The following is an 11,874-nucleotide window of genomic DNA, read 5'->3' on the forward strand; positions in this document are numbered from 1 at the left end:
CCCAAATCCCTGCAGAATTCGGCCTGACTTCAGAAGCTGCTGGGTGCCTATTTGCCTGTGAGCTCTGCCAGCAAAGTAAACAGACCAGTCGGGCGCCTTCTGGCTGTCTTCACCGCCATGACAACAGCATTCTTCCAGCAGTGGAGACTAGATATGCAGGAGAGCTCTCAGCCACAAATGATGTGAATAAAGTCAACAGTGTCTATTTGCTGAACTTGTAATCAAAGATGGTGAAACTGATACTTTACTCTCTAGGTGAGAGGGCTAGTGTTTACACTGAATCCAAACATTTGGATAATGACATAGTACCTCCTCAGCAGTGACTGTCTTGTTGTTTATCATAGTAATGTTAATTGGTTAGTGGTCATGAACATATAGATATGCGTAGTAGTGGAATGCTGAGGTTAAGAGCTTAGCTGCATGGTTCTAGGTTATAATTCTTGCTCTGCCACTGTATTAGTGAGGGTTCTCCAGAGAAGTAGAACCTGTGTGTGTGTGTGTGTGTGTGTGTGTGTGTGTGTGTGTGTTTTGAAAAAGAGAGATGTGTTTTCAGGAATTGGCTCACACAGTTGTGGGGGTGGCCAAGTCCAGATTTTGCAAGGCAGGCAGGCTGGAGAGCTGGGGAAGCTGATGTGGCAGCCCAAGCCTGGAGGCAGAGTTTCCGCTTCCACCGTCGGGCCACGGTAGCCACTCAGTCTTTTTTTCTCAAGGCCTTCAGTTGTTGGATGAGGCCCACTTACATTATGGAGAGTAATCTGCTTTATTCAAAGTCTTCTGATTTAAATGTTAATTGCATCTTAAAAAATACCTTCTGGTTGGGGACGGTGGCTCATGCCAGTAATCTCAGCACTTTGGGCGGCAGAGGCAGGCAGATCACCTGAGGTTGGGAGTTTGAGACCAGCCTAACTAACGTGGAGAAACCCCGTCTCTACTAAAAATAAAAAATAAGCCAAGCAAGGTGTGGCGCATGCTTGTAATCCCAGCTACTCGGGTGGCTGAGGCAGGAGAATCACTTGAACCTGGGAGGCAGAGGTTGCGGTGAGCCTAGATCATTCCATTGCACTCCAGCCTGAGCAACAAGAGTGAAACTCCACCTTCTTAGCAACATTGTTTGGTCAAACAGCTGGGCACCATGGCCTAATCAAGTTGATACATAAAACCAACATAGCTGCTTTTAGCAAGTTACTTAATTAAGCTTCAGAGACTCTCGCCTATAAAGTGGGAGTAGAAGACCAGCTTGAAGGGTTCTTTTGAGGTTTTACATGAGATTAAATGGGTGTAAAGTGCCCAGTGGACTGCCATGACCCCCAACTATTTTTTTTTTTTAACCTTTTGTAGAGACAGGGTCTCACTGTGTTGCTCCTGGCCTCAAGTGATCCTACTACCTTGGCCTCTCAAAGTACTGGGATTATAGGTGTGAGCCACTACACCCAGCCATTACCTCTTCCTTACCTCAGCTATTTGAGGGCAGGGTCTAAGTCCTGCCCTACATACAGAAGGTGCTGATCATGTGTCTTTTGAGTGAACACAGAGGGTGGCCTTGTCACGTGCAATGCCAACAGCAATCAAATAACTAGACATCTGCTGACCTTCCACGGCCACAGGGAGGATGAGGAAGGCACCTCTAAGAGGTGTGAATAATCTGAGGGTATTGGCCACTGTGGACAAGACTCGGTGGTGGAAATGAGCTCTGAGACCCAAAGGGAACGTGAGTAGAGACATGCAGAATCTAGCAGAGGAAGCAGACGTGAAGGCCACAAAAAATTATAAGAAGTGTCACAACGTGAGCATATGCTCACAGACTGCACAGACTCAAGGAGGAAGTGCCAGAACCTCTCCCCGCCCGCCCCAGCGTGTGCACAGGCGTTCACAAAGGGTTTCTGTCACGTTATCTCCTTTTCTCCCAACAACCAGTGCTGTGAGTTTTATTGTTCCCGTCATAATGGCCCCAGGAGTGGCAGATCCTGCCCAGCCCCACCAGCCAGTTGGTGCTGTGCTCAGGACACACCAGCGGCCTGAGGACTGCCAGGCGAGCAGAGAACTGCCACGTGCCTGCTGTGTGCCCAGCACCCCACACAGCTCTCGGTGCCAGAGCACACTGGTGCCGTGGTGGACAAAGTTCCTGCCCTGTGGCCCTTGTATCTAATAGGTGGCTTCCAACAATGAACATACATAGGATGCCGGGCAGTGACCAAGGCTACTGAGAAGACCAAAGCGGCTTCAGCCTCCCAGAGCACAGCTTTTCCCTCGTAGGCCCGAGAGATGGAGGGAGCCTACTCTCCCTGTCTGGGCCAAGAGGAGTAGTTACATACCCTGGAGTAACTGAAGTTGGGAGCTAAGGTGCCAGGACAAGACAAGATTGACATAGGAACCAATGACTTGTATCACCCCTAAACCACCAGACAGGAGGGGAGCAGCCCACTGGGTCCCCTCTGCCACAGTTGGGTGCTTCTTGTGCTCCCTCTCTTGTGGCCAGGATAGAGGAAGGAGGCTTTCCTGCTGCTACTCCTAGGGCCCAAGGGGGAGCGGGGGAGTGGGGAGACGGTGTAGGAAGGATGGAGTGGGCTTTGGTTGGTAGCAGTGGAGAGTTACTTTCATGTTGGGGAAATCAAGGTTGCTTGGCCTGTGTCGTAGAGAGGTATTCCCGCAGGCCTGGAAAACATCAGCCTGGGTTCATCTCCGTGGCTTGGGTCCCCCTAATGTGCCCTCCTACTCAGTCTGACTCTCTGCTTTGGAGATGTGGCACCGGCTTTTCAGCATGTTGCTTAGTCATCAGAGAAGAGTGCAGCGGTTGGACGGTCATCACAGTAGAGGCTGGACAGTTGGGATGTGGGGCCAAGAAACCAGCTCTGGGCTAGGAGTCAGGAATCTGAGGCTTACTCAGTTCAGGTCCCCTTTCCAAGGCAAAGAGATCATTTCTGAGTGTCCATAGGGCACTGGAAAGAGACTCCTAGCAGTTCTTATGAAGTCATCTGAGAGCAGGTATATCCTGAAGTCATAGTCTTAGCCAACTGCTTTCCTCACTGACACACTCAACACCTGATAGTTCAAACATCTATATACATTTGATAGAAAAACTTTGAGAAATTCAATGTGTTGCTTAATCAATGTGACTGATATCTCAGCTATTCTACTCAAGCAAGAAGTTTCATGGGACTGAATTTGAACTTCTTGAGAGATTGTTTACAGCATCCCTGGAGTCTATGCCAGAATAGAACTTCCTGTGGGGGATAGCGGGGGGGCTGGCTCTGCAGAGGTCTACAGTCCTGCAGTTCCTGAAAAACACATTGCACACAGCTCCACCTGGGCCACACAGTGGCAACCTCTAAAGCAGGAGAGCTGCTTCCTAAGAGCTGTGTAAAGACTCTCTGTCTGTTTTCTCCCTCTTGCTTTCCTCTGGCCCAGCCCGGATGGCAATAGCTGCGTATACTGGACATCTTTGTATGTTAGGCTCTGGGGGAAATGCTGTGGAGACTTTTCGCCCATCCTCCCAGAGCAGCTGTCAGTACCCACCTATTCTAGGTGAAGAAACTGGCCCTCAGAAAGGTTGACTTCCTGAGGCCACACAGCTGTTAAGTGGCTGAGCCGAGGGCTGTGGGTCTGTTCCCACGCCCCGGCTTCCAGGCCTGGCAGTGTTTGGAGCTGCTCCTCCATGGTGTGTCCGCAGACCTCTCCCGGAGCTCCTCTCCACCCTCACTGCTGGACCAGCTGCAGATGGGCTGTGACGGGGCCTCGTGCGGCAGCCTCAACATGGAGTGTCGGGTGTGCGGGGACAAGGCCTCGGGCTTCCACTACGGCGTTCATGCATGTGAGGGATGCAAGGTACGGACTGGCGGGGCGGTGGCCGGCCACTGAGGCTCTGGTCACATGGTGAATTGACCTTCCACAAAGCTTTCCCTGCTTTTGGGTGGGGCCCTAACTATATCCACTGCAGAATTCTTGCCCAGGAGGCAGCCAGGCCCTCGGGCTCTAGGCCTCAGCTCTGGGCGCTGCAGGAGGGAAGGGGGTTCCCTTGTCAAGCCTGACCTGCCGGGCACCTGTGCCAACCCACCTCTGTGGGTGATTGTTTCCCCTGGAGACCAGGCAGGCAGGACAGAATGAGAGTCTTGGGCTGAGCCGTCGTCTTACCTGAGGTCTGGATTTCCTGTTTCTCAAGGCTCAAAAGGGGCTCTTTGAGAAAAAAGGACAGACACTTGTTTTTCCAGTGATCTTTGTGGGTCTTTCCTAACTTCACACCCATCAAAACTCAGATTATTTTATTAAAACCACCACCTCAAAAATATGCAGAACCAGATACATTTATGAAGAAATCAAGTTAGCCATGAGACAGTCTTATGTTACCAAACTAACAAAGCAGCTTTTTTTTTTTTTGAGATGGAATTTCACTGTGTCGCCCAGGCTGGAGTGCTGTGGTGCGATCTCAGCTCACGGCAACCTCTGCCTCCTGGGTTCAAGCAATTCTCTTGCCTCGGCCTCCGTAGTAGCTAGAATTACAGACACATGACACCATGCCCAGCTAATTTTTATATTTTTAGTAGAGATGGGGTTTCACCATACTGGCCATGCTGGTCTCAAACTCCTGACCTCAGGTCATCCGCCTGCCTCAGCCTCCCCAAGTGCTGGGATTACAGGCATGAGCCACTGTGCCTGTTCTCAACAAAGCAGCTTTACTTTAGAACTTCTTTAGGTATGTAAAACAGTTGCAGGATTCTTTTGGTGTTTTTTGGTTTTTTTTTGTTTGTTTTTATTTGAGACAGTTTCGCTCTTACCGCCCAGGCTGGAATGCAGTGGCCCGATCTCAGCTCACTGCAATCTCTACCTCCCGGGTTCAAGCGATTCTCCTGCCTCAGCCTCCCAAGTATCTGGGATTACAGGGGTGTGCCACCGCACCCGGCCTAAAATAGTTTTAATTAGAACTTTAGAATTACTTCTTTTCTTCTCCATGTCCCCTCAAAAAAAAATTTCCCCTCATTACTTCCAAATTTTAAGAGTATTCATACCTTACGCATAATCGGGCCCCTTGGCACAACCTCCCTCCCGCTCCTGGTGGCCTTTCCTCACCTGTGCTTGGTGCCTCAGGGCTTCTTCCGTCGGACGATCCGCATGAAGCTGGAGTACGAGAAGTGTGAGCGCAGCTGCAAGATCCAGAAGAAGAACCGCAACAAGTGCCAGTACTGTCGCTTCCAGAAATGCCTGGCACTGGGCATGTCCCACAACGGTGAGAGCCGACCGGGGCAACACAGGGCAGCTGGCTCTGGAGAGCCTGAAACCAGGGTCCAGGAAGCCCTCAGGGCAACCCAGAGGGGGCATCTGTAGAGCAGTGCCTGGCACACAGGAAGCACCATGGCTGTTGGCTGCTGGCTTGGCTGTGCTGATCTGGACCTTGGGTCTTAGAGCCGAAGGCCTGGTACTTCCCCCAGACTGTCAGCATCTACCATAGGTCCCAGGCCTCGGGTAGTCTCTTCCTCCCTGTACCTGAGGTTTGCCCATTCTGGCCCAGAAGGGAACTGAGAATTGATGCCAGTTTGAACAACTTGGGGAACACCAATCCCAGAACCTCAAGCATGTCTCAGGTGACCTGACACAGCGTGAAAGCTACTGCCAAGGCCAAGGATCCCCTCAGCTCTTTTTGGTTTTAGAAGGCAGGCAGTAACCAGTAAGTGACCACACTTGTCAGCTGCCAGGAACCAGGTAGAAGTTTCTTGGAGGTCAGCCACTCCCAGGAGACAGAGCCTTCTCTGCCCCATGCTCCAGGCCTCCTGCAGAGCCTTGTCTTCAGACTCCTAGGGTAGGATATGCAAAGCCCACCTGTCCCCTCAGCAGCCCTCTGGGTCAGACCCTCAGAGGACAGGGAAGAGCCTCTTGTGATCTCCATGGGCAGGTTAGCTGCTTGGCCAGTTTTAGCCAGGGATGCCCTAACTGCCTTGCATCTTAGAGGGTGGCAGGAACTCAGCCCTCCATCTGCGACTCTCTTGGGTGATGGGTTCTGGCAGGTCTGGGATTGACCCCTTTCCTAGGAAATCTCAGAACTGATTGAATCCCTCTCCTCACTCTAACTCTGAGAGAAGCTACATTCATATCCTACTCAATTACTAATGACAATTTTTGAGTGCTTACTATGTGAGGACTCTTATTTAATTGATCCAGCAACTCAGTAAGTTTTAAAAAGTATTAGCCTCATTTTTCTGATTAAAAAAGAAAAGTGGCCAGGTGCGATAGCTCACACCTATAATCCCATCACTTTGGGAGGCCAAGGCAGGAGATAGCTTGAGCCCAGGAGTTTAAGACCAGGCTGAGCAACATAGTGAGACCTCATCACTACAAAAAAAAAAAAAAAAAAAATTAGCCAGGCTTGGTGGCATGCACCCGTAGACCTAGCTACTCATGAGGCTGAGGCAGGAGAATTGCTTGAACCTGGGAGGCAGAGGTTGCAGTGAGCCGAGACTGCACCACTGCACTCCAGCCTGGGTGACAGAGCAAGACTGCATCTCAAAAAAAAAAAAAAAAGGCAAGGAGTCTGCCCCAAGTCACACAGCTAGTAAACTGCCAAGCTGGAACTCAAGCCCAGGCCTTTGTCACCAAAGTCTGTCTTCCTAATTTCCATACTCTGATGCCCCCTGCCTCAGCCAGAGTAGCTCCGTCACTCAGTAGGTTAGAGCCCTTGTATGCTGGGCACTGTGAACAAAACAGACAAAATCACTACTCTTGCAAAATTCACACACACACACACACACACACAAATCACTCTTGTGGAGCTTGCGATGTGGAAGGGCTACCTCCAACATCCCCACCTTGCTGACTCTAGAGCTTCTGGGGGCCTGGGCTCCAAAAGGGTTTGGCTCATGCACCTGTAAAGGGATGGGGAGGTCAGAGGTGCTGGGGCCCGCCTGGGCTCCTTGCTGACTGCTCCTTCCCTGTGCAGCTATCCGTTTTGGCCGGATGCCAGAGGCTGAGAAGAGGAAGCTGGTGGCGGGGCTGACGGCAAATGAGGGGAGCCAGTACAACCCACAGGTGGCCGACCTGAAGGCCTTCTCCCAGCACATCTACAATGCCTACCTGAAAAACTTCAACATGACCAAAAAGAAGGCCCGCAGCATCCTCACAGGCAAAGCCAGCCACACGCCGGTGAGTGTTGCTGCTCGGCCTGGCAGCATCTTCGGCTCTGGGCCCCGCTGCTGCCTGCCCGACTCCCAGGAGAGCCAGGCCTTCTCCCTCCCTCAGCTTCATGGTGCAGGCAGGGAATATGGGGAGCACAGGGTGGGGGTCCTCCGAGGCCTGGTCTCTAACGGGGCCTGGTTTTCAGCCCTTTGTGATCCACGACATCGAGACATTGTGGCAGGCGGAGAAGGGGCTGGTGTGGAAGCAGCTGGTGAACGGCCTGCCACCCTACAAGGAAATCAGCGTGCACGTCTTCTACCGCTGCCAGTGCACCACCGTGGAGACCGTGCGGGAGCTCACTGAGTTCGCCAAGAGCATCCCCAGCTTCAGCAGCCTCTTCCTCAACGACCAGGTGACCCTTCTCAAATACGGCGTGCACGAGGCCATCTTCGCCATGCTGGCCTCCATTGTCAACAAGGATGGGCTGCTGGTAGCCAACGGCAGTGGCTTTGTCACCCGTGAGTTCCTGCGCAGCCTCCGCAAGCCCTTCAGTGACATCATTGAGCCCAAGTTCGAATTTGCTGTCAAGTTCAACGCCCTGGAGCTTGACGACAGTGACCTGGCCCTGTTCATTGCGGCCATCATTCTGTGTGGAGGTGAGTGACAGTGGGCCAGGTGGGCTGGCCCGGCACACCCAGTCCCCCTGGGGGTTGGCCCTCACTGCAGGGCACTGTGCCTGAGCTCTGACAGTGTGGGGCAGTGTCGGTGTGATCTTGGCAGTGGAACATGCCAGGTACTAACCGAGCATGCAGGATCAGCTCCATCTCGTTACGTATGTACATGGAGGTGGTGATAGAAAAGAGACGAAGCCAGACGTGGTGGCTTACACCTGTAATCTCAGTACTTTGGAAGGCCAAGGCAGGCAGATCACTTGAGATCGGGAATTCAAAACCAGCTTGGCCAACATGGTGAAACTCCGTCTCTACTAAAAATACAAAAAATTAGCCAGATACGGTGGCGCGTGCCTGTAATCCCAGCTAGTTGGGAGTCTGAGGCAGGAGAATCGCTTGAACCTGAGAAGTGGAGGTTGCAGTGAGCCAAGATCACACCACTGCACTCCAGCCCGGGTGACAGAGCGAGACCCTATCTCAAAAAAAAGGAAAAGGACTAACAGGCAGTATGCTGTCATGTTAATGTTGAGGTGGAGAAATTGTCTGCATTTTTTTTTTTTTTTTTTTTTGAGATGGAGTTTTGCTCTTGTTACCCAGGCTGGAGTACAATGGCGCGGTCTCGGCTCACTGCAACCTCCGCCTCCTGGGTTCAGGCAATTCTCCTGCCTCAGCCTCCCGACTAGCTGGGATTACAGGCATGCACCACTATGCCCAGCTAATTTTTTTTTTTTTTTTTTTTTTTTTTTTTTTTTTTTTTAGTAGAGACGGGGTTTCACCATGTTTACCAGGATAGTCTCGATCTCTTGACCTCGTGATCCACCCGCCTCAGCCTCCCAAAGTGCTGGGATTACAGGCGTGAGCCACCGTGCCCGGACTTCTCTGCATTTTTTAAATTCCAACACAATAAGTACAATAATAACTATGCTAACGAACAGTGGCCTAGAGTTTACTTCATGCCAGGCACTGTTCTGGTTCCTTTTCCTTGAGTATAACTCACTTGATCCTCACAACAACCCCATGCAGGAAGAATGTTTTCTCCATTCTACACATGGAGAAATCGAAGCCCAGAGAGGCCCAGTGACCTGCCCACAGCCTCATCGATAGGCCGTGGCAGGATTTGAATTAAGCATTGAGTCTCTTAACCATGATATTGTGCTGCCTAATCGGGGAAAAAATAACATTGGCAAAAAAAACAAAAAAGAAGTGGATGAAGACCAGGGGCAGGAAGACTAGAACACCCAGTGGAGCATCGCTGGTGGGACAGGGCTTGGTCTGTCACAGCCAAGGAGGCCCACTGTCCCCTGGGCCAAGTCACCTCCTGGGGTGGGGGTAGGGGAGCTCCACTGCCTTTTTGAGCTCCCTGGTGTGTCCTATGTCCCCACAGACCGACCAGGCCTCATGAACGTGCCACAGGTGGAGGCCATCCAGGACACCATCCTGCGTGCCCTTGAATTCCACCTGCAGACCAACCACCCTGATGCCCAGTACCTGTTCCCCAAGCTGCTGCAGAAGATGGCTGACCTCCGGCAGCTGGTCACCGAGCACGCCCAGATGATGCAGCGGATCAAGAAGACCGAGACTGAGACCTCACTGCACCCCCTGCTGCAGGAAATCTACAAGGACATGTACTAAGTGTAGTGCCCAGGCCTCCCTGCAGGCTCCAGTGGGGCCAGCACTGGAGGGGCCCACCCACATGACTTTCCTGTTGACCAGTCCTTGCGCACCTGGCCTGGAGCAGTGGAGTCCCAGGCTCGCGCTCAGACACATTACACCCACGACCTCTGGCTCCCTGCGCCCTCTCCCCTACTTCCTCCGGCCAGCTTTCTTCCTGACTTTTTTCTCTCCCTCTTTCTCAGTTCCTCTTTCTTTTCTAATTTCTCTTGCTCTGTTTTTCCTTTCTGTAGGTTTCTCTCTTCCCTCCTCTCTTGCCCTCCCTTTCTCTATCCACCCCATGTCTGTCCTCCTTTCTTGTTCTGTGAGATGGTTTGTATTATTTCACCAGCAGCGTAGAACAGAGCCTCTGCTTTTGCACACCCTTTCCCCAGGAGCAGAGGGGAGTGGGGCCTGCCCTCTGCCTCATCACTGTACCTTCAGGCTTAGGGTCCTCACTTCTGTCTCCTGGCCTCTTCAGAGCAAAAGACTTTAGCCATCCAAAGAAACACTAAGCTCTCTGGGCCTGGGTTCCAGGGGAAGCTGAGCATGGCCTGGACTGACTGCAGCAGCCTGTAGTCATGGGGTCCCTGCTGTCAAGGACAGTGGGCAGGAGGCCCAGGCTGAGAGCCAGACGCCTCCCCAAGACTGTCATTGCCCCTCCGAGGCTGAGGCCACCCCTGAGCCAACTGACGCTCCTCCAGCAGCACATCCCCGCCCCACTGACACCCAGCGTCCTTCCATCTTCTTCACACTGGTTTGCCAGGCCAATGTTGCTGACGGCCCCTTGCACTGGCCGCTGGACGGCACTCTCCTAGCTTGGAAGTAGGCGGGGTTCCCTCCAGGCGGGCCCCCCGCCTTCACTGAAGAGGAGCAAGTCTCAAGGGAAGGAGTTGGGATTGGTGGTTGGAGGGAGCAGCACACCCAATTCTGCCCCAAGGACTCGGGGTCTGAGTCCTGGGGTCAGGTCAGGGAGAGCTTGGGGCAGGCCCTCTGCCAGCACCCCAACTGCCCCCTTGCCCAGTAGCAGCCACCCACATTGCGTTGGCACCCAGGGCCAGGGCCTGGCCTCACACCTGACTGCTCCTTTCTCTAACCAGCTCCACGGGAGCTCAGGCTCCACTCTCCCTGTAGCTGCCCCTCCAGCCACACCCATAAGCACTGAAATCACTTTACCTGCAGGCTCCACGGATCTTCCTTCCATCCCTGAGGCAGGTGAGAGCCCAGAGAGAGGGGCCTGCACGTGGGTAGGCAGGGCTGGGCCAGGTCTCCAGAGAGGCAGGGGTCCTGCAGGTCCTGCTGGGTCAGCCTAATACCTGCTCCTAGCAGGAGCTTCCCGGGATAAACTGAGCCTGTTCATTCTGATATCCATTTGTCCCAGCAGCTCTGCTGCCTTCCCCTTCCCCCGTACTCACCAAGCTGGCCACCTAGAAGTCTCCCTGCATAACCTCTGTGACCTCGGACCTTGTGGGACCAGTCCCACACTGCTGTCCCTGCCCGCCCCTGCTCCCAGGTTGAGGCACGCTCACTTCAGCAGGGCCAGAGCACAGCTGGGCCTGCCATGTCTGAGCAGGGCAGAGCCCCCCAGGCCTGCAGGGGTAAGGGGTTGGCTGGAGTCTGAGCACAGAGGTAGGAAAGCTGGGGTTCAAGAAGATTCCTGGGTCCTGCCTGGTCCTCTCTCCCAAGGGGCCATTCTGTTTGTGACTCTAGGTAGAAGTGCCCTGCTCCTGCCCCTACAGGCACCACGGCCTCTCTTCTGTGCCCCAGGATGACTCTGCTGGCAAGATTCTTCCCGCACCCTGACCACCCAGCTGACGGGGATTGGGGTGCTTCCTTTCAGGCCAAGGCTATGAAGGGATGGCTACTGGGACCCACCTCCCACTCCCTGCCACGTGCCGCGTCCCTGCCCCCACCCGGGTCTGGTGCTGCGGAAACAGCTCTTCTCAGTGTCTGAACAATCTCCAAATTTGAAATGTATATTTTTGCTAGGAGCCCCAGCTTCCTGTGTTTTTAATATAAATAGTGTACACAGACTGACAAAACTTTAAATAAATGGGACTTAAATATTTAAGAGCTGACTGGATGCTGACTCAGTTACTTGCGTGGTTTTCCTGGGGCTGACGGGTGCTCCACGCTGCTTCCACATCCAGCAGTGGAGGGCAAAGGAGGCTTTTGGTGCCCAGGCCTTTCCCCGTCTCCACCTCGCTTTGCTCACCACTTGTCAGCAGGAGTTTGGACGACTGTGCCATCTCCACCCTGCAGAGAGAATTTGGAGTGTGAGGGGACAAAGGATGTGTGGTATCCTGGCCTCACCAGGCGGAGCACTCAGGGTCTGGGGGATGGGAAGACCCCTGGAGGAGGCAGATGCAGGACCCAATAGATAAAGCCAGTTTATCACCACAAGAGATCACGCTCTCCTCTCCTTTGCTGCCACCCACTTCTCTCCTGTCTTTCC

The 11,874-nt window shown here is 53.1% G+C and overlaps 1 protein-coding gene across 6 annotated transcripts in view; it reads left to right on the forward strand.

The window, feature by feature from the left end:
- The window catches only part of PPARD (peroxisome proliferator activated receptor delta), an 85,240-nt gene extending 73,750 nt beyond the window's left edge, over positions 1 to 11,490 (forward strand). For all 6 annotated transcript variants that reach the window (XM_074397952.1, XM_074397953.1, XM_074397951.1 and 3 more), the window contains 5 exons: positions 3,668 to 3,822; positions 5,080 to 5,218; positions 6,923 to 7,125; positions 7,304 to 7,754; positions 9,154 to 11,490. In XM_074397952.1, coding sequence (XP_074254053.1) covers positions 3,668 to 3,822; positions 5,080 to 5,218; positions 6,923 to 7,125; positions 7,304 to 7,754; positions 9,154 to 9,401 — 1,196 coding nt within the window. In that variant the 3' untranslated portion in view covers positions 9,402 to 11,490. The remainder of the gene's footprint in view (positions 1 to 3,667; positions 3,823 to 5,079; positions 5,219 to 6,922; positions 7,126 to 7,303; positions 7,755 to 9,153) is intronic.
- The last annotated feature ends 384 nt before the right edge of the window (positions 11,491 to 11,874 follow it).

The sequence above is a fragment of the Saimiri boliviensis genome, chromosome 4 (genome assembly GCF_048565385.1).
Source record: "Saimiri boliviensis isolate mSaiBol1 chromosome 4, mSaiBol1.pri, whole genome shotgun sequence".
In the NCBI taxonomy this organism is placed as follows: domain Eukaryota; kingdom Metazoa; phylum Chordata; class Mammalia; order Primates; family Cebidae; genus Saimiri; species Saimiri boliviensis.